General features: G+C 42.4%; 5 protein-coding genes across 7 annotated transcripts in view; 4 read left to right on the top strand and 1 right to left on the bottom strand.

The window, feature by feature from the left end:
* Window positions 1-8: 8 nt before the first annotated feature.
* Window positions 9-3,653, top strand: LOC138632765 (CD209 antigen-like protein C). The gene is made up of 6 exons (XM_069718559.1): window positions 9-153; window positions 471-578; window positions 1,293-1,553; window positions 1,641-1,804; window positions 1,878-2,005; window positions 2,797-3,653. The coding sequence occupies exons 1-6, from the start codon at window positions 39-41 to the stop codon at window positions 2,945-2,947; spliced, it is 927 nt and encodes a 308-aa protein (XP_069574660.1). The 5' UTR covers window positions 9-38; the 3' UTR covers window positions 2,948-3,653.
* A 394-nt stretch (window positions 3,654-4,047) lies between these two features.
* On the top strand, window positions 4,048-6,992 carry LOC138632757 (C-type lectin domain family 4 member E-like). Of its 2 annotated transcripts, XM_069718547.1 has the most exons (6): window positions 4,048-4,220; window positions 4,564-4,677; window positions 5,517-5,774; window positions 5,960-6,123; window positions 6,252-6,388; window positions 6,496-6,992. In XM_069718547.1, the coding sequence occupies exons 1-6, from the start codon at window positions 4,106-4,108 to the stop codon at window positions 6,656-6,658; spliced, it is 951 nt and encodes a 316-aa protein (XP_069574648.1). In that variant the 5' UTR covers window positions 4,048-4,105; the 3' UTR covers window positions 6,659-6,992. The 2 variants fall into 2 exon arrangements, with proteins under 2 accessions (XP_069574648.1, XP_069574650.1); XM_069718549.1 differs by lacking the exon at window positions 4,564-4,677 and having other exon boundaries at window positions 4,049-4,220.
* A 228-nt stretch (window positions 6,993-7,220) lies between these two features.
* LOC138632758 (CD209 antigen-like protein C) lies at window positions 7,221-9,544 on the top strand. The gene is made up of 6 exons (XM_069718550.1): window positions 7,221-7,352; window positions 7,734-7,850; window positions 8,289-8,540; window positions 8,635-8,798; window positions 8,967-9,100; window positions 9,287-9,544. Exons 1-6 carry the CDS (start codon window positions 7,295-7,297, stop codon window positions 9,435-9,437), a joined length of 876 nt encoding a protein of 291 aa, XP_069574651.1. The 5' UTR covers window positions 7,221-7,294; the 3' UTR covers window positions 9,438-9,544.
* ttc8 (tetratricopeptide repeat domain 8) lies at window positions 9,527-13,990 on the bottom strand. The gene is made up of 14 exons (XM_069718546.1): window positions 13,788-13,990; window positions 13,107-13,227; window positions 12,978-13,041; window positions 12,711-12,870; window positions 12,398-12,487; window positions 12,269-12,313; window positions 12,086-12,171; window positions 11,886-11,973; window positions 11,657-11,767; window positions 11,423-11,562; window positions 11,162-11,336; window positions 10,903-11,025; window positions 10,450-10,533; window positions 9,527-10,336 (listed from the first exon to the last, which is right to left on the bottom strand). The coding sequence occupies exons 1-14, from the start codon at window positions 13,899-13,901 to the stop codon at window positions 10,220-10,222; spliced, it is 1,518 nt and encodes a 505-aa protein (XP_069574647.1). The 5' UTR covers window positions 13,902-13,990; the 3' UTR covers window positions 9,527-10,219.
* A 767-nt stretch (window positions 13,991-14,757) lies between these two features.
* Window positions 14,758-27,992, top strand: part of eml5 (EMAP like 5) — a 36,497-nt gene continuing 23,262 nt past the window's right edge. For both annotated transcript variants that reach the window (XM_069718587.1, XM_069718586.1), the window contains exons 1-4: window positions 14,758-15,284; window positions 21,769-21,928; window positions 24,044-24,142; window positions 24,526-24,594. In XM_069718587.1, coding sequence (XP_069574688.1) covers window positions 15,088-15,284; window positions 21,769-21,928; window positions 24,044-24,142; window positions 24,526-24,594 — 525 coding nt within the window. In that variant the 5' untranslated portion in view covers window positions 14,758-15,087. The remainder of the gene's footprint in view (window positions 15,285-21,768; window positions 21,929-24,043; window positions 24,143-24,525; window positions 24,595-27,992) is intronic.

Raw genomic sequence — 27,992 nt, 5'->3', positions numbered from 1 at the left:
CACGTTCTCACATAACGTATGTCAAGGAAACAGTGAAAATGGAGAAGACAGAACCTCCAGATTGTAATTTTGATGGCGGATTTAACACCCTGATTTGTCAAGACGATGACGAGCATTCTTCTTCTCACCAGTTTAACCAAGACGGACAACGAGGTATCATAAAATGCAATTCTATGAACAGTTTTCTGATTGTGTTCATTCTTACATTTTTGTACAAAGTCCTAAAATAGTGCTGATAAAATATGTTGAAATTCAATAACACATGACACTCGGTATGATTTACTTCTGAATGAAAGGTTTGCAAGGATTTTTTTTTTGCCCATAAATAACAGCTAAAACATAGAGAAGCTCAACTACTGGTGTTTCCTCAACACTAAGACGTCCATATAAAATGTTCCATATAGTGTATTGTTCATACAGTCTGATTGAGTTCCTGCTTCATGATGTCGATTCATTTTCTTTCTGTCTAGTGCAAATGTTCAGAGTGACTCCTGGGAGACGCTGCAGACTGGCTGCAGTGATCCTCGCGCTTCTCGCTGCTCTTCTACTCGCGGTTGATGTTGGCCTGGCCGTCCATTGTGAGCCAAAGTTACTGTGCTCAGTAACATTGTGATTATTGACTGAGACAATATTTTCATGATCAAATAATTTCCTTCATCAGTCAATTTCTTAGGTGATGTCATCAAATGTATAATTGTTTTTACTGAACAGTCGAAAACCAAAAGATATTAAATGAAATGTAAAGGAAGCAGAAAGCAGAAACGAGGTATTTCTGCTCGAAGGCGATGAATAATCAAAATAGTTGCCGATTAATTTTCTGTCACATGACTCCTCATTACAGCTTCAGTCAAAGATTCAGTTTACAAGTTGTTGTTTCAAGTGCTGAAATGGTCTGCAGGGGTGTCAGAAATTTGAAATAATGCCTCAATTTTAAGAAGTCAAATTGATTTTTTTATTATAGCCTACGTGTATGTTATTAAAATGAAATGCACCTAGAGAGCAGAAGGCACCACTTTTGTACTTATGATGGACCTTTAGGCCTAATGTGTATTTAGAGAGAATTAAAGTAAATACTTTAAAACCTATTTATTGATAATAAGGATTCACTAAAATGAATAATCTTTACACATTTATATGTTGAAGTTTAGATCAGGATGCTATTCCTATAAGAACGGGTTAAATATGTGCATGTATCAAATACCTTGTCAGACTGTTTTCTGGGTGGGAAGAACGAAACTTGAGGAAAAAAGAAACCTGTTACCAGCAACCCTGTTTGTTTTCAACACTCACAGACAACAAACTCACAGATACCCAAAACCCACTGGATGAGACAGAAAAAATCGGTAAAAAATTGGTCCAACTCCAGGATAAATACAAGGCCGCAATCAAAACCATAAACGACGCCAAGAAGCAGCTGGACAGTGAGAAGAGTCGTCAGAGAGAACCCAACTGGGAGTTCGAACACCAGAACAAAAGAAACAAAGAATACGAAGTGCAGATGGAGAAACTTACAAAGGACGTTGCAACGCTGAAATCACACTTACCAATGATTCGTGAGACATGTTTCTCTCTAAAAATAGAAGCATAACAATCTGTAATATGTTTGTTTTTATTCACTCGTTGCTTATCTTTGCCAACAGACGGTGGCTGCAGACACTGTCCACCAGAATGGATTTTGATGAACTCCATATGTTACTACTTCCCTTTCTCAAGACAAGTTGCACTCAAAACATGGCAAAAAGCCAGAGAGTTCTGCCAGATGCACGGAGGGGATCTCGCAATCCTCAACAGCAAAGACAAAGTGGTCGGTTAATGTTTTTGTGCTCATGTAGAAATTGTAAGTGTCGAATGTTTGTTTACATTTCTTCTGTTTTTAGAACTCGACTGTAAATCATTTGATAATTCAAGACCGCTCAGAATACTTGATGGGCTTTTGGATTGGCCTGAGTGATATTGAAGAGGAAGGGACTTGGAAATGGTTGAATGGAAAATTACTAAGTGAAGGGTAAGACTTCGATATATCACACACTGGGAAAAATGTGCAAATCGAGAGGCAGGTGTTGTGTTTGCAGGAATTTGTCACCTTAATGTGCCACTGCTGGGTCTGTCTCTGGTTCACCCACTCAGAAGTCATGCAGTGATGGTTTCCAACATCAACAAGTAAACTCCGACTAATCTCTAAGAGCAGCCCCATTTGAGGCCCGCGTGCCAAGTTTGCACCTTCTTTGGCTCATCGTGCATTTGATAAGCTTGTTCGTACTCTCCTTATTCATAAATGCTGTAAAATCCTAGTGACTACGAACTGTAAAAAAAAGTTCTGATAAAAAGTACGTAATGTGAGAATTAAATTACATTGGTCTCTGAATTTGGGCACCTCTGTCCCGCATTGACCAGGAAGGAGCCACCTCCACTGAATCTTGTGCACTTTGTATGCTGATCTCAATCAAGTGTCTTCAAGTTGTTCTTGACACAAATGTGACAAATGCATTTCTCAATTTAACAGAGTGCCGTGTAAGAAGTAATTCTGAGACCCACTAAAGCCACAGACTTTCAAAGTGTGCAGACAACTGAATAAAACAGACATTTAAAAGTTAATCTAGGATACACACGTAATTAAAATGGGGGGGTGTACAGTAACTTAAATGTGGTTGACCTACTGACATCTTTTCAGTTGTGACACTTGTTACAGCAGTGTCTTCTCCTCGGGTGTAAATGAGTGTGAAAAAAAAATGCATAAGGTGGACTGAGAGAAAGTAACTACCGTGTGTCTGTCGATGAACCTGTGGTTTGCTCCAGGTACTGGAACGATGGAGAGCCCAACGACGTCGACGGCGAGGACTGCGTGGCCGTGTATGCCAGAGAAAACTTCTTCAAGTCCTGGAATGATTTTAGATGTGCAGTCCCACAGAAGTGGATTTGTGAAAAAGCACCAACTTCTATGAGCTGAAATTGTCGGTATCATTGAGGCACAGAAAATTCACAGACTGCACACATGTGCATGTTACTATCACACAAATATCCGTGATCAAACTTTAAATCCCCAATTAGGAGGTATAAGAAGTGTCCAGTTTTATATAAGGTGTTTATTTTCACACTATTCCGCAAGTGCCGCTATTGTGCACAGTCACATACAATTAAAGTTATAGCATGTTATGATAAATGTCTTTATTGTTCAAATTCATTTATGAACGCTTTATAAACCTATGGTTACTTTTAATGAGCCAGTTTGAGCCAGATGTTTAGCAACCCCTGTCCAGAAGGACAGTTGATGATTGACAGAACAAGATAAAAAAAAAAAAAAGACCAACTAAATCACAGCAAAGCCATTCATTATATTTCAGTCAGTATTTCTAGCTCTATAAAATATGTTTTTGCAAAGAATTTGATGATTAGATGATCTTCCCATTTTGTGATTCAAACCTCTTTAATCCAAACTGAAACCGAAGTGTAACAATAACATGCTGGATTGTCATTTAAAATTAGATTTAACACGTTAATGTTGGGAATCAGAGGTGATAGTCGGTGGAGTTTCTTACCATCAGACAGGCAGTTTCCAGTCTTCATGCAGTTCTTTCAATCCTCTCATCCTCCAGGAAAGAAAGTGAATATGTGTATTTCCCAAAATGTCAAACTGCTTCTGTAATAAAAGAGGAGAAAGAGAATCTAAGCAGTTTTATCTCTTTAATGAATTCTGTATTTCATGGTTGGCATCTCATTCTGGTGAATTTGCTGGGACATTTGGACAGAATGGAGAAATCAAGTGATGCAGCAGTCTGCCAATAGGCTTACAAGCACAGTTAGAGACACAGTAAAATTATTTAATTCACAGTATGCTCATATTTAAGTGTAAAAAATTAGCTTTTGTCATACATTTGTACTAATATCACTATTTAAGATGAAAATGAAGCAATACGTGCTTCTGTATGATTTCAAATCCACACATACACACTGAGGCATTGCATCTAGACCAGAGTCCAAGCACACACACACACACACACACACACACACACACACACACACACACACACACACACACACACACACCCTCTCACTGGAATAAGCCGGACAGAAAAACAGATCAACAAGCCCTGCCTGCAGCACTATAATGGAGGACTCTCGATCACAGTCAGAATTCAATGAAGAAATGTCATTTGAACGAAGGAGTTCTCAAGATTTCTGCACAGATGGACGTTTCTTCTCTCGCCAGACATTTGGAAAAGGTACAACTTAGTCTACATCCAAATTATCTGCTGCTTCTTAAATCTGTCCAACTTCTTTCACAGCTCCACTTGACTTTTTTTTTTTTTTTTTAAATCTTTGGAGCTGATGCTGTGTAGCTTTAGCTTATTCACTGACTTAAGAGTTTAAATACATGTAAAATGTTGTTACACATATTAATAAAAATAGACTGCTGTTTAAAACTCAAAAGATAATATTCAGTCATTCCTCTGTAAACTTTCAGAAGGGAAAAAAAGTCAATGAAGTAATGTTTCATTTTATTTAACGGGTTTACTGAAGACAAAACAAGCTATTGAGAGTTTAACTGAGAGGAACGTTTTTAAGGTCTGTTTGCAGAGAGAGGTGGATCTGCGTTTCCACACCACCAACGGTTCATACTGAGTCTGGGCCTGCTCGATGTTGTTCTGCTGGTAGCTGCTATTGTCATTGGGGTGTACTGTGAGTATGAGTGTTCACAGGAAACCGCTGATTTCCTAAATCTGATGTCTCGTCCAATGTTCAGCTGGATCTCAATCACACAGCTGAAGTGACATCAAAATCTGGATGTAAATAGATCCAGTCGTAGGCATTGCACTGTCAATACTTTCTTTACATATCTTGCATTCGTTCATTGGTATATAAACAACCAATGAAGGATTAAGGCTCGTCACAAAACATCATGAAAGTGTGGTATTATGGAGCCATTTTCAAACAGTCAGCCAATTACTGTGAATTCATTGATTTATATTTTGGGGTGTAAAATGTCACAAAACTGAGAAATAACATGCAATCGCAAAGAATCATAGAACATATTCAAGCTGCTTTTTTTCGTCCAAAAAAGGGTTTCTAATCAACGGCATTCAGTTTGAGAAAGAAAGGCTCACGTTGTCGCGCTGTCCGATGTGCTCATCAGTCTGTTCTTCCACTGGAAATCCTTACTGTAGCTTGTATTGAAACTTTCAATACGTTTTAATGAGATTACAGAGTGCAGCCATGCTGACAGTTCAGCTGTACTGAGCTGTACTAAGCTGTACTAAGCGAGGCTAAATGTCAATGAAAGCTGTGTTTTTTTGCAGGCATTTGGTAATAAACCAAAATATTGTACAATTTAAAATATCCTCTAAGAACCGTTAAAGTTTTGCGCCAATATATTAAATTAATGTTGAGACATTTCCCCGACAAGTGAAAACTCCGGTGAATCGACATGCTTCCACGTGAGGCTAAAAAATAATCACCTTGACTTCACACACCAGACTTGCCACAGCTCCTCTTCCTCTGTTTCATATTCTCCGCCTCAGGTGCCAAAGCCAAAGATCTTCAGATTCCTAATTCAGAGGCTACACCCCTCCTCATTGAGCTGAACTACCTCCGCAACCAGAGTGACATCATCAGAGCTAAGCTGGAGGCCAAGGCGGCCCTGGCGAACAAGCGCAGCATCCATGTGCAGCTGCAGACAGAAGTGATGCAGAAGAAGACCCTCAGTGACTTGCTTCAGAAAAGACTTGAGACTCTGCTCACAGAGAAGAGAAATATCCAGTTTAATAAAACTTCCTTAGGTAAGGTGGACCTCCAACGTGTCTTTGGTGGCAACAGACCAACCTTTCCCCCCCAATGGGAACATTATGTTGTTGACTTGAACAACTTGAAACAAGGATTTAAAAAAAAAAAATTTGAACAAGAATTGAAAAAAATGCCTATGATAATAACATGTTTGCCTTTTTCCAATCTTTCATTGCAACAGAGAACAGCTGTGGCAGATGCCCACCAGAATGGCTCCTCCTTAAATCATCCTGTTATTATTTTTCTCATCATGATTTCCAATCTGGAAAGAACTGGCCGGATAGCAGAGCAGACTGTATTAGTCAAGGGGGAGACCTGCTGGTGATCAATGACCTGGTGGAGCAGGTGGGTCAAAAACACAAATGAAAGTAGTTTATTTTTAGTCCTTCTAAAGTATTTCATGCTTAGTTGTTTTTGATATGATGATATGATGGATAATACACATTGAATCACCATGTCTGCTTTCCCACAAGCAACTCATGATGGACATCTTTCCAAAGCGGAGGATAAGCAACATGTGGTGGATGAACGGACTGTGGATAGGCCTGACTGACGCGGTGACAGAAGGAACGTGGGTTTGGATTAACAATGTGACTGAGGAGCAGACCACGTAAGCGTCTTACAGACCGTTGACACTCACTCTCTGTTTTGTGACAATATCGTAACGACAAACAAGTTTTTATGGAAATCGTTTTTTTTTATTTTGATTTACCCCAGGTACTGGAAAGACGGGCAGCCAGTTGGAAATCAGAGCAGGAACTGTGGTGCTTTATATTCCTCCTACAATACTCTGCAGATGTGGTATAATAGAAACTGCCGGGAAGATCAGATGAACTCCATCTGTGAGACGGAGCCAAGAGAAGCAAGAAACCTCTTGTAGAAATCACAATTACTGCACAGTAATAATGACGATGAATTATAATAATAATTCCTTTCAGATGAATAAGCCACATCTTGAAATATTAACATTCATGTTTTGTGTGAGAATTTTTTTTACGGTGTATATGAAATAAAAGATATGATGTACACTTCTAATGTTTTTCACCAAATAACTGTTTCAGAGGAGAAAAAAATGCCAGGAAGTCTTTATCAATAATCTATCTGATGAAGTGCAAAATATACAGTTCTTGTGTAAAATACATTTTGTAATGTAATAATTTGAAGATAGATCATAGCTAACGAAATTAAATAAAAGACTATCTTTATAAAATCATTGCTGGGGTGTTGAATAAAATTACAAATCATCTTGTTTAAATCATTAAAAAAAAATTACATTGATTTTAAAGTGACCTGTGCCCCCACGTTAATTTTTAACACATGAACTTGACGTTCTGTTTGTAATGTTACACACACACACACACACACACACACACACACACACACACACACACACACACACACACACACACACACACACACACACACACACACACACACACACACACACAGGGCAATGTCCCACCAAATAATCTCTCCTGGACAGTCACGTTAGCCTGAGCTCATCTCAACAGTCAAAATGGACGACAGTGGAAATTCAGGTGGTGTTTCTGATGAATATAGCAAACTGCCAGGAGGTATGTCGAGCAGATGAAAGATGTTGAACTAGAATCTTGTTTAATGTTCATTGATACTCTGATATTCTTCGATTGGTGTCTGACTCCAATGCAGGTTTTTGAAGGACATCACCTTCTATCAATTTCTAATCAATTCTGAATGTTTACTGTATTCTCGCTTTGCTCTCAGATATGAATTGGATTCAAATCCATCACTTTTTGCAAGATAAGTGATTGATTATCATCAAATATCATGTTTAGAATATACAGATGACACATTGTGGGTGAAACAAACCTACAGAACGTGTCTCAGGAAGGTGTTTTCCTTTACTTGTATGTATAATTTTGATTTGAATGTATTGTTTATGACTCTGATATTGATCCACCACTTTTTCTGTGTAGTGTCCATGTCCACGTTGAGACCTGCATCCAGAGTGAATCATTACAAACTGCTCGCAGGGATCCTGGCAGTGCTCGCTGCCATTCTGCTGGTCGTTGATATCGGTCTGGGTGTCTATTGTAAGTCATTGCCGACCCATAAAACTCATGTAATATTACAATATTGTGAAGCTATAATGGAATAAACTAGTTGAGACCAGTTGACACCACAGAAAAAAAGATATTTGAAAGTTTGATTTTAGTTTCAAGCTCCTATAAACAATAAAAACACTTTTTTAAAGACAATTTGTAAAGAAAGTTTGAGAGAAATTCACCTTTTGTGAGCATAAAATGAATCTTTGATTTCAATTAATGAAAAGTTGGACCAAAAACATACTGTAGGTGTTGCCTTTATATTCTGTATATAGTGCATACTGATGTTTTTTAGTTTTGTTATTTGTAAATTTTGCTATTAAGAATTCAGAGCACAGGTACTCTAAAAAAAAAAAGTGCCAGTAATCGTCCATAAAGCTTTTAAAAACTTTAACTAAGGCTACATCACTTATGTCCCGCTTACAGATAACAAACTCACAGATGGGAACGATATAGTGACGGACATCGCCAGCGAGATGACCAAGCTGCATGCTACTTACGACGCTGCAATCAAAAGCAGAGATGAAGTGAAGAAACAGCTGCAATTAGAGATCAGTGAGCAGCAAGTTACCAAGTGGGAGCTCGATCATCAGAGCAGAAGAAGCAGAGACTACCAAAAGCAGACTGACAAACTTCAAATGGAAATTGCAGCGTTGAAATCCCACATGCCAATGATCGGTGAGAAACTGTTTTTTGTGTTATCATGTTATTTAATGCACCATTTTTGTGAGCCAACCAACCAACACTCGGTTTCCTTTTTCTTTGGTAACAGAAGAGGGCTGCAGACACTGTTTACCAGGATGGACTTTCATGAACTCGGTGTGCTACTACTTCCCTCTCTCTGATACTATTTCACATAAATCATGGCTGGACGCCAGGCAGTTCTGCAAGAAGCAAGGAGGCGACTTGGCATCGATACAGAGCAGAGAGGAACACGTGAGACTCAAAATTTAGACAACCCGCTGATATTTCTGGACAAAAGCTGCAATTCCTTTTTGTTATTCTCACTAGAAGTGCTTCACATTTGATTTCTGAAGAGTTTAAGAGGTCTGTGTTACACAGAAACCAATAACACTCGTGTGTGTACATTCCCTGTGTTGACAGCTGGCAGTAGCTGAATTGGTAAATAATTATCAAGACAGCTCGAGACACGTAAGCCACAGTGGCTTCTGGATCGGACTGAGAGATGTAGAAGAAGGGATTTGGAAGTGGCCGGATGGGACAAGAATAACTGAAGGGTAACGATAACAACTCACAAACACTAAAAAAACCCCACAACTTTAAACTGGAGTTAAATACTGTGAGTTTAGGAGTTGTTCAAAGCGTTGTTAGAGCACGTTCACATACATCGAGTCGTGACACCCTTTTGATTTTGATGACTATAAATCTACAGTCCGATCAGCTCAATCCGGTATTTGTTTCAGGTACTGGAATGACGGAGAGCCCAACGATCAGGGTAATGAAGACTGTGTCGCCATCTATCCCAGAAGCAACCCCTTCAAGGCCTGGAACGATGCTCCATGCGCTTATAGTCTGAAATGGATTTGTGAAATGGAACCAAGGTCTTCAATTTAATCTAATTATATTCTGTAAAACACATTTGGTTCTGGATTAAATGTTTGAATGAAGAATTAATTATGTCTTTGAGGGTCTGACACCTTCTGAATTTTTTTTATTGTCATATCTGTTGAGACTACAAAATGGCAAGGAATCAAATTACAGGTTGAATTACAAAAAAATACATTTGCTTTATGAAATGAACTATAAAATGTTATTTCACTGTAACAGATAAAATCTTTACCTTTACTATGTACACTCAGTATGTAATACTACTGTACAAATCTGTACACTAGATTACCAGTTTAACTGGGAAAACCTGCCTTCACGTAAATTATACATCCTTAAAGTGCGACGGATATTTGTCATCTGTAAAAACTGCTGTGCTTCGACACTGGAGCCGGACAATTTGGTTCTAGCAACTCCCAAACTGCTGTCGTCTTGGTCTTTCCACACCCTACTGTTCCAGAGTTTTAAAGAAAATACGGTAAAAGGCAAATAACTATCATAAACCAGTGATTCTGTCCACATGCGTGCAGCTCGTGGATCAGAGAGGTCAAAGGAGGATGGCCAGTCTGACTGTCTGCAATGTGGCACAATACACTTAGTTAAACTATGTTATAGTGCAGGTGTACCTAATAAACTGGCAGTTTAGTGTAAATGTACCATTTAATAAATAAACACAAACCCAAACTAATTCCCATTTGTCAAATTCCATGTCTGACTAACCTGCCACCTTTCACTACTTCAATAACTCGGTGTCCGGAGGCCTGACGGCTGCCGACGCGGCGCCGAGACCTTCACAGCACCGCAAAGTGCTGCCGGAGTTGCTTGAGAAGCTGCTGAGTGTCGACATGTTCGGGGAAAGCATCTTCAGACTTTTGGGCCGCAGTGTAGCTGCTCTGAAGGTCTCCAATCTGGACACAGACAAAAACATCCCTTTGGAAAACTGCTTCACAGATCTTACCTTTCCTCTGTAGCGGTGCTGCAATGTTTACGACTTCAACGAAATGACACGGTAATAAATTACCTTGTCAGAGAGGATGGAGAGGTTGAAGTGTGGTTCGTACATGTGTGGGGCCAATGAGGCGGCAGTTTGCAGGAAGGCTTTAGACTGAATCACAGACAGGACAACAATTAATAATGTTGACATCACATACAGACACAGTTTGTACAAATGTATATGAAAAGACATTTATGTTGATTTTGAAATGTATTTCTGTCATTTTTAATCCGAGTAAATCCAAATATGCCTACGTAACACAACTTTACAACTCTTTTTTTTTTTTCATTTTCACGTGTGTTTGAGAAATATATTTTTTTAAATGCATCCTACATTAAGGTTTGTATTAATAGCAATGACAGTTTAATGACTTTTGTAATAATGGGCTGTGTTACATACTAGAGGGTACAAAACATTACGACCTCATACCTCAAATCTCAACATCTTAATAAAAGCGATGACTCAAAAATATGTCTTCACCTGTTCGATGTGACCTTTGCGCAGCTCCAGCACGGCCAGGTTGTTGTAGGCCTCCGCGTGGTCGTTATTAAAAGCCAAACTCAGTTTAAAACACTGATATGCTAACGTCAAGTCCCCAATGCCCTGCAAACATATAACAGACGCACACTTTATACCACGTAAGCTTGACTTAATTTACTTCAAATGCAAATCACATAAAGAAGGGGAACGTATAATCAAACCAACAGACACTCTGGGATGTTTTTGAGATTCAACTCACCACAGCAACGTGTCCTATGTTGTACCAGACATCCGCCTGCTCTTCATCATTGGCCACCAGGGCCAGAGCCCTCTCAAATGAGGACAGCGTCATGTCGTACTGCTGGGCGTAGAAACAGCACAGGCCCAGGTTGTTGTACAGCTGGCAATTATACACTCCCATCTGGAGCAGGCGTCTAGCAAAGGGAGAAGCATATTGAATCACAGATGAGACACACGGTAACAATACATTACGTAACTTGTACGGAACCGTCCGTCTGACCTATAGAAGCGCAGGGCGATCTCGGGCTGATCCGTGTAGAAGTGGTTGCTGCCTATACAGGCTATAGCCTCCACGTGAGTGTTGTCTTGCTTCAGGACATCTTTGTAGTACTCCGTGGCAGATGAAATGTTGTTCATCTCCTGTGATGATGTCACATCAGAGAGGGTAAAAATGTGGTCTCACTTTGGGAGTCACAAGCGCAGACTAAGTGGACTGTGTGGCGACGTGCTGTACCTCGTGGATGCGAGCGATTCCTGTGAGGAGGGTGACCTCACCAGGGAAGTGGTCCAGGCCTTGCTTAAAAAGGTTGAGCGATGTTATAGGTTGATCCAGGCGCTGATAAACCTTAAATGAAAACACATGCAAAGGGTTCCATTCAATAGCAAACATGACGTTAGAGGGAATATATTTAAGTGCAAAAACTTAGTAATGGACTGCATTGTTATGACGTCTCTGCTCCAACCTTTGAGAGGTAGAGATATGTATCTACCACCTCTTGGTGGTTGAGAGCTGATCGAAACTGTTTTTCTGCTTCTCTATATAAACCAAGCCTGCAGAGGTCAGAGAAGTGAATCATTACTTTATTTCATATACACAAAATGCAACTTCAATAATTGTCAGCTATGTCAACAGTGAACAGTTTGGATGTTTTGAATTACTTGCCTGTAGTAACATTTCCCCAGCTGAACTTTCCACCACCAGTCTTTGAACTGGGCATGCTCAGTAGCTTGAGCAGCCAAATCCAAAGCCTGTGCAAAAAAAAAAAAAAGCATATCTGTGTCAAAATATCTTTAAATAAAAGGTAAACCAGATTTTCTTAAGAGCACAGTTTCATGTAACACTTACATTTTTCACATCATTTTCATGATGGAAGATGTACTCAAATAGTGTCTGTGGATAAAAATGGTGATTACTCAACATGGAAGAAAAAAAAAAAAAGGAATGTTGATTCATTTTTGGACGTCTCAGTCTCACCCTGGATAAACTGGGTTTTTGGGAATACTTGGCCAGATTTAGTCTTGACAAGTTGATATAAGGTCCCTCTGGATTGGTTAACATCGAGGCCTGTGGGGAAAAAAGAGGAAAACAATCTCAGGCTTTCAAGCATTTCACACAATAAATAATAAAGATTAGTTTGAGAGCATGAAGGTAAATCAATCTTACAATATTCAATATTTAAAGTAATTGCAGAAAGCATGATGTCAAAATAGGCTTCTATAGATATGTCTTGCAGGGAATTATATTTTGTCTTTCACATGCATCCTTTATTACAGGTGTGAATACTCACGGTTCCTAAACGGATGAATCTTCCAGAAGCACTAGTGACAGGCCGAGCGGTGCTCGCAGTGCGCGGGGTTTTGATCGCCTGCTCCATCGTCCCGGGACGCCCGGACTGTGTACTGGGTCTCACAAATCCTGTGATAGGTCGCCCTGAATGTGTCATAGGCCTAAAATAAATTAAAAAAAAAAAAAAAGAGATATAGTCGCCCTTTTACTTTCTTTAAAATATCATCAGTGGTTAATCTTCCGGGTCTTATTTGGTTTGGTGGTTTACCTGACAGCCGGGGTGGGACCTCCGCCCTGACTTGTTCCAGGGAGTCTCAGTGATGTTCCAGGTCCTGTAGGGAAAGTTTTAATAATTAAAATGGTTAAATTACTCAGCCGAGAAAGAGCTGAAACTTACGTGCGACTTGAGCGATGGAGCTTTCGTCCAGCATCATCTCAGCGATCCCCTCCTGGTCAACCTCCACTTCATCGATGTACACCATCTCGGTCAGAGCGCAGGTTTTCAAGCTCCACGCAGCCTGTGGACACACACACACACACAGTGATTGAATTACATAGAAGACCTCAGATAGCGTTACAGGTATAAAACAACAACAACAACAACAACCTATGTTGAACTTCCCCCACATAACAAACAGGATGAAAACACACCAGGCAGACAGAAAACAGCGGGCGCTCATGGTTACCTCCGAGATGAGCAAGGAGAAGTCCTTGAGACAGACCGCAAGTGGGTTCATGAGAGAAGAATAAAGTTGTGAATAAATGAGGGGCGGAAAGGAAATAATGAGGAAACAACAACAAAAACAACAACAACAGTGGAGAGGAAGGTGTAAAATACAGAGCAAATCCCAGCAGCAAGTAGCAGATAGCAAACAAACGGTGATTTAAATAAGTCGTGATAAATGCGATGTCAGTGAGACTAAACTACACGAAACTCGCTAGTTAACACGTGTTAAACTAAACGACTAATCGGGATTATGCAGCAGGTTTCTCGTGTTAGCAAACGAGCACGCTTTCCCCTAAACAGCCCGATAATCGCTAGCACGCTAGGCTAGCCCGGCTAACGACACCGCAGTACCTGGTCGTACGGGTTGTCTTGTAATATTTTGGTGCAAATATCAGAGCACTGTTGGAGTTTCCGCCTCCTGAAGTAGCTCCAGGCCAGAAACAAAGGGTCCATCGTCACCTCCATTGCTTTTATGTAAGAGGAAGAACAAAAAATATCGACGTTAAAATCCCGGTTGGCGAGTTAAGACGATAGCAACACAACAACAACGAGGCTTCCCCGGTCGCTAGGCAACAGCGGAAAAGGGGGCGGTCCTTCACGCCGCAGTTTCCGCTTATGAAAAATAAAATTACAAAAGATTAAAAAATTTTTTTTTAAATATGGGTATTTTACACTATACACTATAACCAATAAATATATTATAATAATACCATATAAGGGCCTATATGTCCGGATGTATTATAAAAACGTGAAATAAAAATAAGTAAAAAAAATATTTAAAAAATAATTTCGGACAACTTTGAATCTTGAGTCTTTTGAAATATATATTTTGTAAATCAAAATCAAATCAAACGCAAATGAATGAAAGACATGTAATTCTCATTCAAATTAGTATCACTATTATGATGATTTGTTTCCTTTTCACAGTGAAACGCCTTTTTTATTTCACAAAATCAAGAAACATACATGTAAATAAATAATATGTAGATATGTTTGAAATTGTAGGAGTAAGAACATTATCCAAAAAAAAATAATAGTGAAATATTGTTTTAAAAAAAATTGTATGTAACCTTTCATTTAAATTGACAGAATATTTGAGCTAATATAACACTCCTATCCAGGAAGTAGGTTTGACACTATCCCAGCGTTGACTGCTCTCGTCGTGACGTAGTTGTCCTCTCCTGCTTTTTTTTTTTTTTTTTTTCCTCGGGAATAAATCCAAGGATCTGATTGGACGACTGGCCGCTCCGTCATCTTTGTGGGCGGTGCTTGTGGAATAACAGCACAGCTCCATCTTTGTAGGATTTGACAGGAGCTGTTGACCTGTGTCGGAGAGGACCGTCGAGCCCGGGGCTTGAAGAAGTACAAGCGGACTTCTCACAATGAAAACAACTGCATAGAAACCCGGTTCTTTTCCCCGAACGGAAGCAGGACGTGGGGCTTTCGTGTTTATCGGGCGAAGCGAGGCGGTTAATTCCCGTTAACCGTTCGAGAAATGCCTCATTTCAACGCGCTCCGCGGAACTGGTTGAAATCCAGTGGAACTAATGGGACGCGCGGGCTTAAAATAAATCCTTTTCGGTGAATGACACTGTTATCAGACGGCCCTTTGCGTGACAGCGACAGAGAGAGACACACGCGGAAGTGCGGACATGGCTGACAGGACTGCTCCCAACTGCCACCTGAGACTGGAGTGGGTGTACGGATACCGGGGACATCAGTGCCGCAACAACCTGTACTACACCGCCGCCAAGGAAATAGTCTATTTCGTCGCCGGTGTGGGAGTTGTGTACAACACCCGGGAGCACAAGCAGAAATTTTACCTGGGGCACAACGATGACATAATCAGGTACTTTTTTTTACATTTTTATTTTATTTTACCAGACATATATTTTGCAGATAAATGCACTGATAGTGTGGTGTTGTCATTGTGGGTGGCTGGTGTCACCTTGTGTAATGTAATGTGATATTTTATAGCTCCATGTTGAGCAGCATCCCCTTCTCAAAAGGGGCTTTTTTTTTTTTTTAATTTATTTAATTTTTTTTAATTGTGCCTTGCTCATGGGAACTCCAACCTTTAACCAGCCTCCCAGGCTGAAGAGTGGGTCTCTCCCACTGCTGACTCTCCTACCACTTCTTCTATAGGCTGCTATATTCCCATAGCAGCGCTGTCATTTAATATATTTAATTGTGGGAAATTATATCCGTCAAAAACTCATATATTACTTAATTTATATAATGTCACACTAAAAAAAAAAGAAGCAGATAACCAGTCGTTGGAGGGTATTAATAGAAAATCTTTGCAATTTTCTACTTTATAAATGTGTTATTTTATTATTAAACTGGGCTGTTTTTTTTTTCTTTAACTGGGTGCTTGTCTTGTCTTTCCATCACAAGAGGAAAATTAATACACATATGTGCAGATCTGCAAAATGCATTTGACCATAGCGGTCCTTGAATGAATCCTCGGACTGGAGAGCTTTCTGTGGGTTGTGTTTAAATCGTCTATGGATGGCTCGACAAACCTTGAAGCATCTGTTCTTTGATAAAAAATAAATAAATAAATAATAAATAAAAAAAACAGCAAAGTTGCTCGTCTAATGAACCTGCCTTTCTCAGTGTTTCTCACCATGCCACACACAATAATGACTTGCGTCCAACCCTTCAGCGCTCATATTGTAGTGTGTGTGTGTGTGTGTGTGTGTGTGTTGGCCTGGAGATGACTAGCTTTATATACTGTGTCGGTAGTCAGCTGGGTTCCTGCTCCATTATTCATCGGACAATAGAGCTGCTAACCCTCCGCTGCCCTGTGGGTGAAGCTCCTGAGTTACTGACTCCACCGCCATGTGATGCTTGATTAGAAACAAATGCATTTACAAAAGTAGTGAATTAGTGATCAATCGCACTCATAACCCTGAACATTTGATCGGACTATTTCAGGCTGAATCATGAGGATTCAGACAGATCAGGCTTCCTCGTAGTGTCGTTTGGTTTCTGGGTGCCACAGACATTGACTGGAACATTACTTTACAGTGCAGTAAAACCAAGTGATCGTCATGTTTTAAACTCGGGTCTCAGAGGAGTAAAGCTCTAATAAATACTGCCTTTGACTTCCTCAGCGATCCAGTGCTGAATAAAGTGCTCTCGCGTTGCACCGACTCCTGTGGAACAGATGCAGCCCCCTCAGCCAGATCTACGATTTTAATGCCTCTCTGTTGCTCTTCATTTCATCTTCTTCTGTATTTTGCTTGCTGCTGTATATTGTTTGTGAGCTACACCTATAAGTTGGTGTTTTACTTTATGAGTTAATGGCTTCCCCTGGTTTCTCCCTCTTGGTTTTTTATTTGTTGTTAACTGGCCTCCCAGTCTGATGTGGAGGAGCTGATAGGCATGTTTGGTGGATAAAAAGGCTGAGCTGATGTGTTTTTTTTTTGTTTTTTTTTTATGAAATGTAAATTAGTCACGGTATACTGGGCAATAACGGAATAGACTCGGGAGAATAACCTGCTGTTAAAACACAGTTTCCTCTGAGGCTGTTGCAGAAACTGTTATTTGCTATTCTTCCCTCGTATCTGCTCTTGTTCCAGACGGCATTTATTCACGTCAGAAACTCGAAGAACCCGAGGCTGCTGCTAAAAACCCTGCAGAAGTCCATCCATCTACAGACCTTATAGCTTCTCCTTCCTGCAGCCGTGCTGACACGCAAGACACGTATTGTGTGCACAAATCTGACCCACGCACGTGAATACATTCAAGCCGTTGTGCCGAGAAGTCGAAGTCCACTGCGTTGACCCCTGAAAACACGCACATGCTCGATTCAGCGATGGAGGAGAAATTAAGAAGGGTCTTATATGGAGCTTCGTATTTCCTTTGTGAGGGAAAATTCAGAGATAGGCGGAGTGACAACACCTCGGAGGCACGGCAGCCCGTACAGTCGCCCTTTCACGGGTTCAGTCTTTGAAGATGTCTTCCTCCTCTTGCTTCATCCTCAAGTCGGTGATCAGGCTGAAAGTCAAACCTCAGTGAACTTCGCACAAATGGTGAAAAAAAAAGGTGGTTTGGAAAAAGGCGCCGCCGAATGTTTGATCGGAGGATCTTCCTCAAGCTCATTACTGATGTTTTTACAGTACGTCATTTTGTAATTTGTTACGTCATGAAAGAAGCATTTTGTACAGAAATGTGCATCAAATAGTGATTCCTGACCTGAAGGGTGGAGCTCCGTAGGGCTTCTGTAATCATGGTATTTAGATAAAAACACCCTCTCTTATGACATCCTGATGGATTGTTTATTATTTCAGCACCGGGATCTTTTTCTGCTGTTTATCTGAACCTTGTCTGATTTGTGTTTTTCCGTTGTGGTAGAGAATGAGAGTTAATGAGAGGATGTTATGGACACAAGGACCCGTCTCCTCTTACGATATCTTGTTAACATTATGATGGAGCTCAGCCAGAGTTATAGATTATAGATGTCAGACCGAAGCTGGTCCTGTTTCTGTGAGCTTTGGAGAGATGCACTGAATACATTTCTATTAATACTGCTGCGAGCTTCATACAATAAATATGTCAGGTTTTCAGAGAAGAGACTCGCAGGTGAGAACAAAGTCATTGTAGTGGGTTTAATATACACGCAGTGACGTATATCTTCGCTACTGCTTGAATTAGAGCCCTGCATGTGAAACAAATGACTGCTGTATTAGATGAGTTTGTGAGACTGTGCTCTCAGGCGGTTACCGGTGACAACGGCCATGAAAGAGATGCTTCGCACATCCCTGCGTCCGTCTTTCTTTGGTTTCAGTGTTGATCAGCGGGAACAGTTTGTGATCGTCTTCGTCAAACGTCGTCTTCATCTGACTTTTCTGCAGCTCCGTTGTAAATAAGTGGGTTTACGTGCACATTGGTATCCTGGTTTTGATCCTATTCAGGATATGGTGTTTACATGGAACATTAGGAACCCGGTTATTGATATCTCTGTATGCATGGTGATTACAGCATCCAGGTTTATGATCATCTGGACACGGTAATGTCTTGATTTCTCACGATCACGCCACACTAATACCCAGTTTCTGTGTCAGATGCAGCTTTCTCAATCTGCAGGAGAAGATCTTAATCCAGAAGTTTGCATGTGCAATACATAACCAGGATACTGAAAGAAAAAAAACCCAGGATACACAGCAGGAAAATGCACTCACTTCGAGTAGCTGCCTGGCCGCTCTGTGACAGGAAGGTTGGTCTCTAAAGAGCACATCTGTCTCGCCAAATTAGGATCCTCTGGAGTTTAGTTCAGTTACTTAGCACAATGGCATGATTCAGCACTGTTGTCGCCGGAAGAGAAACAAATAAAATCCGACAGTTTTAAGTGGTGTTATGAATGTTTTACACAGATGAGTTGGAAGTGGCCTCAGATGCTCGGATATTATCCTCACCTTACCTGCACTGCAAACAGCCTCGATGGCAGCGATGGCAAACCTTCAGCTATTATTGAACATTTAGGAGTTATTTGATAATGGAAGAAATGAAGGATCCCTTTTCTTTTTTTTTTCTGTTAAGGATGTGGCTACGATGATGATAGATTTATTTGAGCTGCAACAAACACTTATTTTCATTAATAATTAATATGTTGGTTCTTCTCTTTTTAGATTGTATCCTTCATAAAATGTCGTAAAATATGGAGGATGAAAAAAAAGCTGTAAATGCTCACTTTCGAAACACTAAAATTAAAATCTGCCAGCTCCAGCACACACAACCACTCATTTTGATTTTCTGAAGTTTTTGAGGACCCAGAAATCAGATGATAATATTCTGTGAGAGCGTCTTCGCCTTCGTCACGACGCTTTTCTCCCTTTGACAATCTAATCCAGCAGAGCTCCACTGTACATACCTGCTGCTGTCTTTCATTTTAGCCATTTCTATTTTTACTTTTTGGAGCTGGCAGCTGGATTAAAAACACTTTGCGGTATCCTGGGAAACATCCCCTACTGTATAGACCCTCTGAAACGTGCTAATCCTCGTCTTCTTTTTAATCCACGGTAGACAAAATCAGACACAGAAAAACTACCGTTGGAGAATGTGAATCAAAGTTGTCACAGAAGCTCACCTGAACACGAGGATGTGTCATAATTCATGCCTGTATGTACTGTAGCTGTCTGTAATAAAAAAAAAATCGTTGTTTTTTTTCCTTATATTCACGTTGCTGAAGGGACAGATTTGTTCTTGAGTAGATCACTCGTGTCCTCCGACGTGCTCAGCCGTCCCTTTCGACTCCTCCTGTGCTGCATCTTTGCATCTTCACTGTGAGAAATCGGCTCCTGAGGCTGTTTATTTGCCGACATGAAAAGATTCTGTTTGGTTGCCGCAGTGTTTGCTGAAGCGAGTCTTTGCACGACAGCATTTGGCAGATGGAAGACAGACGTAGCCTGTATCAGACAGGGGAACTGTGACAAGACACTGCAGGCTACTGTAAGTCATTAGTGAGGCATTTAGCTGAGCTCTTCACCTGACAAATAGAAATGCAACAGTGATCTTGTTGCTGGCTCAAAGGCTGAATTTGTCTCAAATGTGTAGGAGTGCTTCCTGTGTACACTCTCAGCCTGAGGTGGACTCCATAGCTGCTGGAAGCTTCATTCTTCCTGTTTTATGTTCTTCCAAGTGTCGAACCAGACAGATTTGCTGTGCAGTACCTGGTCACGCCAAAAGCAGTTTTTCTCTGCTGTGTCTGTCTGCAAGTGTTCCAATCATGTTTTTTTTTTCCCCTCTCTTCCTCTGAATGCTATTTTTAGCTGCTTTGCTCTGATTATATAATTCATAAAAAGTAAGAAGAGAATTTTGTGCCAGGTTGGAGAGAGGTTGAACAGAGACGGTGGCGAAGCAGAGGCGCTGGGAGAGAACCAGCAGAGAGGGATGAGGTTGGACAAAGATCAGGCCTCGTCACCTGTAGCCCACCTCGGCTCCCGGAGACGTTGCACCACCAACCTTTGGTCAAGTCCGTGGGGGACGGTGCATCTTCGGAGAGAGAGTGAAAGTGGAAACTCCCGGCCCGTGAAGCCTCTCCCGGCCCGCTGTCTAAACACACGCCAGGATTAGAAAATTCTGGAGAGCAGTTGGCAAAACAGGCTGTCTGATTATAATGGAGGGAGCGCCGTGGCAGCATGATATATATATCATATATATATATATATATATATATATATATATATATATATATATATATATCCGCCTGGAACGTGACCGGGGTCCGTTGAACGGGCAGGTGGAGGAGGAGGAGGAGGGAGTGACAGCTTTATACAGCAGGCTGATGCTCAGCTGTAAGAGTAGGAGTGCTTGTAGGTTGGGGCGGTATGAGTGGTGGTGGTGGTGGTGGTGGTGGGGAGGGGGATTATGTAACAGTGTTACAAACATATGCCCGGCGATGCGAGGAAACCCCCCCAGATGAATGAGAAAAGGTGAACGGAGCAGAGAATAGTTCGAGGATGCAGGAAAAAAAAAAAAAAGAACAATCTGCTGCTGGTTTATTGGAGGTTCACAGCAGGAACATGTCAGCTACGATCCAAAGCTGTAGAACAAACTAGCTGTTGGATATCAGGGAAGTTCGCTCAGTTCATACTTTTAAAAGAAAGATAAAAACGTATCTCCTTACATCAGCCTTTAACTAGTTACTCTTGAAGCTCTCTTGCACTTGAACCACAGCGCCTTGTTCTTATGCATCTCATTTATTATCTACATTTTTAAATGCTCCTTTATATCTGTTTTTATGTCAAACACTGCTTGTAATTCTCTTGCTGTGAAACACTTTGAGCTGCATTTGTTGTATGAAAGCTGCTGTATGAATAAAGTTTATTATTATTATTACTATAATGGAATGAAATTCACAGATTCAGCAATGATGCTTTATATACTCTGCGATCACCATGTAGGCCTTCATGGAGCTGAGCTGTGTGTGTGTGTGTGTGTGTGTGTGTGTGTGTGTGTGTGTGTGTGTGTGTGTGTGTGTGTGTGTGTGTGTGTGTGTGTGTGTGTGTGTGTGTGTGTGTGTGTGTGTGTGTGTGTGTGTGTGTGTCAGTTAATTGAACCATGTCACCTCATCAAGCTGCCCCTCTGCTGCCATATTCAGACTGATCGCAGACTTAATGTGTTCATCTCATCCCAGTGGTTTCTGCTGGGAGGGCGACTCCCCTTCGTCTGCTCTCAGCACACATAAACACACACACACACACACACACACACACACACACACACACACACACACACACACACACACACACACACACACACACACACACACAATATGGCGAAGCTAACCAGATGTTTTCTCTCTCCCTTTTTTCTTCTTCGTACAGTTTAGCGCTGCATCCAGAGCGCGTGTTGGTGGCCACAGGACAGGTGGGCAAGGAGCCTTACATCTGTGTGTGGGACTCGTACACCGTGCAGACCGTGTCCATCCTCAAGGATGTGCACACACACGGCATCGCCTGCCTGGCCTTCGACCTTGAGGGACAGGTACAGCTGCGACACAGCTATTCAGTATGACGTGAACAGTGTGCTGCTGTAGTTTACATTTTTGCACTCAGAGCTGAAAGTTGTCACCAGATAAGTTCATATTGGGGCGCCGCGGCGACACCACAGAGCTTTGGGCTTTTTTTTTTGCGGCTCGTTTGTTTCTGTGTGCGTGACACATCTGCGTTTACTCAGACGTGATTCCACATGAAAAACAGTCAGCTGCCGTGTTTGCGATGTTGCATCACAAGAGTTTGGCGACGTTAAGGTGAGAAAAACTTTAACACCAGATGGCATCCAGGCAGCGGGACCTTCCAGTGTAGACACATTCTTCTTTCTTTGTTTAACCCCTGACACATTCAAGTAACCTCTTCTGTTGCCTTTTCATGTTGTGTTTTTAGCCGGCTCTCTGCAGACCTGCCACCAGTTAATCTTTACACGCTGCAGCCTTCACCTAATGTTGATTTGGACTGTAAAAATCAATACCGTACAGCACCATCGCTCGTTTTTCATCTGTGGACGTCTCTCGTTACCTCCCGTAGGAGCTTTCCGAGTGGAGTTGTGCATCCTGTATTTTGCAGTGAGAGACAGGGAGATGACCCGGTGCTGTTTTCCTGCTCGGGTAGAGAGCCGCGGATTCAGATGGATTGTGACAGTGTTTAAAGCCAGAGGAGGCTCCATCGCTTCCTCGGTTTAGCAGCTCTACTCACTCGCCATCTCTTTACCCTCCTGGATCAGAGGAAGTCAGAGCTGAACTCGGGACCATCCAAAAGGAATCCCCGGTGCTATTACTCGGGTCCATCTATTAAAACGATATCCAAAAAAATACACTGATGTTTCAGACATCTCGTGTAGATGTTTCAGCTGCAGTTGTGTTGGTTTAAAGAAACTCATGACCTTTATTTCACTTTGTTCTCACTATTTTAGCTAGCTGTCTACAAGCCACATGATATTGTGATTACCTATAGATTTCCAAACTTCTCGGACCCTGTACCAATATGTGCAAAACCAAATTTACCAAACACCACCTCTCATAGATTAAAAAAAAAAAATCCCTAATTTAACCATGAAATAGCCTCAGAAAAGCTAAATAACAACAGCACGAGGCTGTTTTGAAATCAGAGAAGATATTTGTTAATCAGAGCACTCACAAAAATCTCTTAAGATCATCGGGGGGAGGAGATGTGTAGAAACAGCTGTTTGCAGCTCCCTCTCTCTGACCTGTCGGGTCCGGCGTTGCCACTTTCAATCTCGACCGTCTTTCTTTTTTCTTTCCGACCTTGCAGCCGTTTTAAAATTCCCCTCACTCCGCTTCTTAAAAATCAACGACAGAGGAGTCTGAATCTGACTGCCTAAAGTCAAGCGTTGTGCTGCGTCAGACGTGATCACGTGACTAAGGAACATTTAAATGATTAACAGCTCATTGTAATGTGAACAGTGGGAGTACAATTGTTACGCCTTTCATCGAAGCTCTTGCCCGCTACCAGGTAGAGCTGGTGGTATATGTTCATATAGCGGGCCACTAAAGTCATTTGTCATCTGGAGACCATGGATGTCTCCAGAAATTTCATAGCTATCCATCCAGTAACTGCTCAGGCCAGTAGACAGAACAACCCCCGGCGGCCACGCCACAAACTTTTCAACCCCGTTTTTATCCACACGGTTTCACTTGGTTTCGCTTTACTCGTCATTAAATTAAAACGCAAGCGTTTCAAAAACGTGAAGTTAAAACAAATGCTTCACCAGACACTCCTATCCACAGCCAAACATTGATTCAGCCGTGGATCAAAGAGGACATCCTCTGCCATGTAAAGAAGCAGCAGAGCGCCAGAGGATTTCCATGAGAGCTGCTCTCTTCTCTTCTGCTCCACTGCTGCTGCTGCTGCTGCTGCTGCCTACTCACTCAGCGAGCTATAGGAGGCTCCTCCAGCCAAAGCACTCAAATGTGCTCAGTGGAAGCGCCAGAGGCCGGACAACTGTTCTCTTCTGCTCTGTAGCCGTTATTAGCCCTTTCATTGTGGCCCACCATGCTGCAGTGGAAGTAGCTGAGTTGGTCGTGCGACGCGGCCGAGTCTGTTCAATCTGTGACGCGTTTTGTCTTTTTGTCTCTCTTCGCAGTGTTTGGTGTCCGTGGGCTTGGACTCTAAAAACACAATCTGTGTGTGGGACTGGAGGAAAGGGAAGGTCCTGGCAGCCGCCCCCGGTCACACAGATAGGGTAAACACCCCCCACTCCCTCACGAGCTCAGTATCGACTGCCTCGATTAGCTCTAAACGCAGGATGGACCACGCAGCCCAACGGGGACATAAACAAGTTAGGCCTGATTGATCGTGAGCTTCCCAGAGCCCGTCTGAGAGGGTGCACGCGTCTAATGAAAAGGAAAAAGATGAAATACAGGCAGCTGTTGTTTTCCACTGCAGCCCACACACATTATAACACAGGCAGTGCAAACACACTCACACTTTTTGTCTTCTCATTTCCTGCTTTTGCAACACATTTAATTATGAGAAGTCCAGACTTAAAGTGTGATGTTGTGGTATTTGTGGTCCAATAATGCCAATATTGAATGCATGGTGTGTTTGTTTGTTTTTTCCCCACAGATATTTGACATATCGTGGGATTTGTACCAGCCGAGCAAGCTTGTAAGCTGTGGCGTCAAACATATCAAGGTACAGCCATTTCACGGTCACTTTTACGTGTACATTACAGTCGACTCCTTCGTGGTGAAGTTCTTTTGCCTCATTTGCATAACATCTGAAAACAGATTATGATTTTTTTGGAAGTTTGAAGAACCTGGTGGCTCCGTGCCCCTTTCTTTTCTGCCCTCTTGGCTTTATCGTCTCGACCCTATCAAAGTCTTAAAATAGATGTATGCAAATTCACTTTGTTCCAGAGTCCATGGTTATTATGCACTTAACATAAGTAGGACGGGCAATGACTCAGTCTCTCCTCCCAAATTTGTAGTAATGTGCACTGCTGAGAGGAAAACGGCTCTCTTTCCACGGAGGGTACCGAGGACCGTGACTCCACTACTCAGCTTCCCCTTTCCGCTCTCCTCATTCAGCTTTTACAAACCCGTTACTATAAAAACTGCAGCTGCGCTCGCTTCCCTTTGCGGGCCTATCTCTATCACTTCTTTTCACAGAAGAGTGGTGCTCATAAATCTTCAATGACTTAATGCAGGGTGTCTTCACCTAGCCTTCCCTTGGGATATGTAGTAGCAGTGTTCGCAGCCACCGAGGAGGTTTATTTCCGAAACACACTGGGGAAACAAAAGAATGAATCGTGCTCAGAGAGGAAACGTGCCCTCTGGCCCCGCGAGGCTAAACATTGCAGCGCGCTTAAGTGGGTTTGATGCCATCCTGGATGTGGGAGGTGGAGGGGGTTTAGCCTACTGTGTCTATTTCTGTTTTGTAACATCTCGCTGACGACTCCCTCATCTCAATCCAGCTTGACCTGCCTGCTCTCTCGTAGTAATTCCCCCCTGAACTCTTCCTCTGCCGCCATGACACAGAAACCCTCCTGTGGCTTGCTGCACCCCACCCCCAGTCACTGCTCAGTTCTTCCCATCCTCCTTTTCCTCCTCCTCCTCCTCCTCCTTCTTCTTCTTTCCTACCCTCTGGTTTTCTGATGCCAAGGCAATCCAGCAATTGTCCCACATAATTCCCCAGCCTTCACCCTGCGGACCATGTGACATCTGCTCCCCCGGCCTGTGCTCGCTCAGCGATTATAGCACTCAGAGCATCCAGGAGATTTAGCCCCAGTAATCCACTCACTAGCAGGCTGAGGAAAATACAACCTCTGTGACGAGGACGCTCTCCTCCTCCTCCTCCTGCAGCTCCTCATGACTCTTTGTGTTTTTATTTGTTCAGGACAACTCAGACCTGCATTTGCTCCTCTTCAGCCACCCAACACACACACACACACACACACACACACACACACACACACACACACACACACACACACACACACACACACACATCAGTTGTTGGGTTGCAGTTGCAGTTTGAAGGACTAGTACTACTAGCATTGTATGTTGTGGCTCTCAACTCCTCAAAACAAAGCAATATCTACTTTGCTTTATTTCTTTTTTAAACCAGTGCTGAAAAATTATTCAGCAGTTTATTGGTAAAACAATTAGATGTTAGAAGAAGAAATGTGTCTTTTACCAGCTCCTCTCCAGCCAATTATCTCACGACCCTTCAGATTTATTTTACAACCCCCTGTGAGGGTCCCGAACACACAAATCCCTTGTATATAACATCAGCATTTTGCCAAACATTTTTATTCTATTTTTTCATCCATTGTTTTCCATTCATTTGGAATCTACTATCAACCTCTGGAGTTGTGTAATCCTCAGTGACATATATCTCCAAATCTTAAACTGTATAATTTAAAAACTGGTCCGCAGAAATGTAAAGTATACCTGATGTGTCAAAACTAAAATCTAGCTCTCCCATACAGACATTTATTGTCTCTTTTTGGATCACAAACCCACAAAGTGCCACAGAGGTGAGCTGGTGAGGTGAGTTGGAGTTTGACCCGATGTGGATGGATGATGACAGCAGCCTCTGGCCGGTCTTTTAGTTTTCCTTACAGCAAGACGCCAAACGTTTGACCTCTGCTGAGAGCAGTGGTTAGCACAGCATTCAGGGTCACTGCGGTCTGACAAGAGGGGATATCACGAGTGAGATGGCGGGTTTGCAGGAGCTAATGAATTACAGCCGTTACTGTGCTAATTACATGTGAAAGGTTTTCCTTGGAGTGATGATGGAGGTAACTGAGCTAATGTCATGCCACTAATCCTGTGTTAATGGGAGAAGCTGCCACCGTGCCTCAGGAACTCTGAAGGACAAACGAAAAATGAATATTCAGAAAAAGAAACCGTGTTAACCAGGTCTTGATTTCGTCTGATTTTCCAGCACCTTTCCACTGTGCCCCCCCTCCCCTCCTCCTCCTCCTTGTGTGCCTTTTACCTACTGCTCCTGGCCTCGTCATAAACCCCTCCAGCATCCCGTCTCCTCTCAGTAATTTCAGCAGCAATGGGATTAGCCGGTGCCCCCGTCTCGCTGCCTTATCAGCGGCGGGCAGGGAGGGTTTGTGCAGTACGCCGCATCCATCCCCGCTGCCTCCGCAACAGGCTGGGTCACAATCTCCTCCACCCCCCCCCTTCGTCTTCCCACCAAACCCTTGACGCAAACACAGGACTTGACACACCTCATCCCGCATACACACCTTTCCATCCTATCTGCACTACTTAACCTTCAGCCCGACCCCACTGGTAAGCTCACGCTCGCTCAAATCTCAGTCAGGAGCTCCGGATTGGACAAGACCTGTGCTGTGAAGGTGCAGACGAGCCTTGGATGTGCCGTATCTGAGCCTGCGATGCCCGTCTCTGATAATCGATCCCTCCTGTTAGCACACGGCAGCTCTATCAGTCAGGACGATGGGTGTTAGGGAGGGTGTGACAGGCCGTCGCTGTCAAGAGCATCATCCCACCACCCATATTCCTCTCGGTTTAAGGTGTAACTTCCAATATATTTTTTGTAAAGAGCCAAATGTCAGCTAATGTGGAGGTAAATCCTCCTTTAGGGAGATGTGAAAAAGCCAACACGTCATTTTCCTGCTGTTTGCCGGTGATGAGTGTGTCTCGGTTTCACGTGCCGCCGGCTGTGTCTCAGTATTCGAGACGCCTTTCCCCGAGCTTTGTCCCTGTGATCTCATCTCCATGCAGACAGAGCGTCTCTCTTTCGCTCTCTCCTCCTCCGTGTGATGGATTTAGCCCTCAGACAAGGCCCGTGTCCGTGCATCCCAATGACCTTGTTCATAAATAATGAGCCTGCGTGTATGCGTGCGTGTTGTCTGTGTCTGTGCATGCTGATCAGGTGGTTACGAGCACTGACCCCCAGCAACAGTTCCCAGTATCACATGCAGAGGAAGGAGGGAGGGAGGGAAGGAAGGGATGCATTTGAATTTGACTTTGCTTTCTCTCAAGGTCTGTGGTGTAACCCTTTTTCAATGGAGTCTGTATATGCGTGTCAAACCATAAATGACTTGATGATTT

This window comes from Brachyistius frenatus, unplaced genomic scaffold (genome assembly GCF_029030835.1).
Source record: "Brachyistius frenatus isolate BFR_SWC_R1_liver_20210118 unplaced genomic scaffold, ASM2903083v1 Contig_193, whole genome shotgun sequence".
In the NCBI taxonomy this organism is placed as follows: Eukaryota; Metazoa; Chordata; class Actinopteri; family Embiotocidae; genus Brachyistius; species Brachyistius frenatus.
This window is presented reverse-complemented; position numbering and strand designations above follow the sequence as displayed.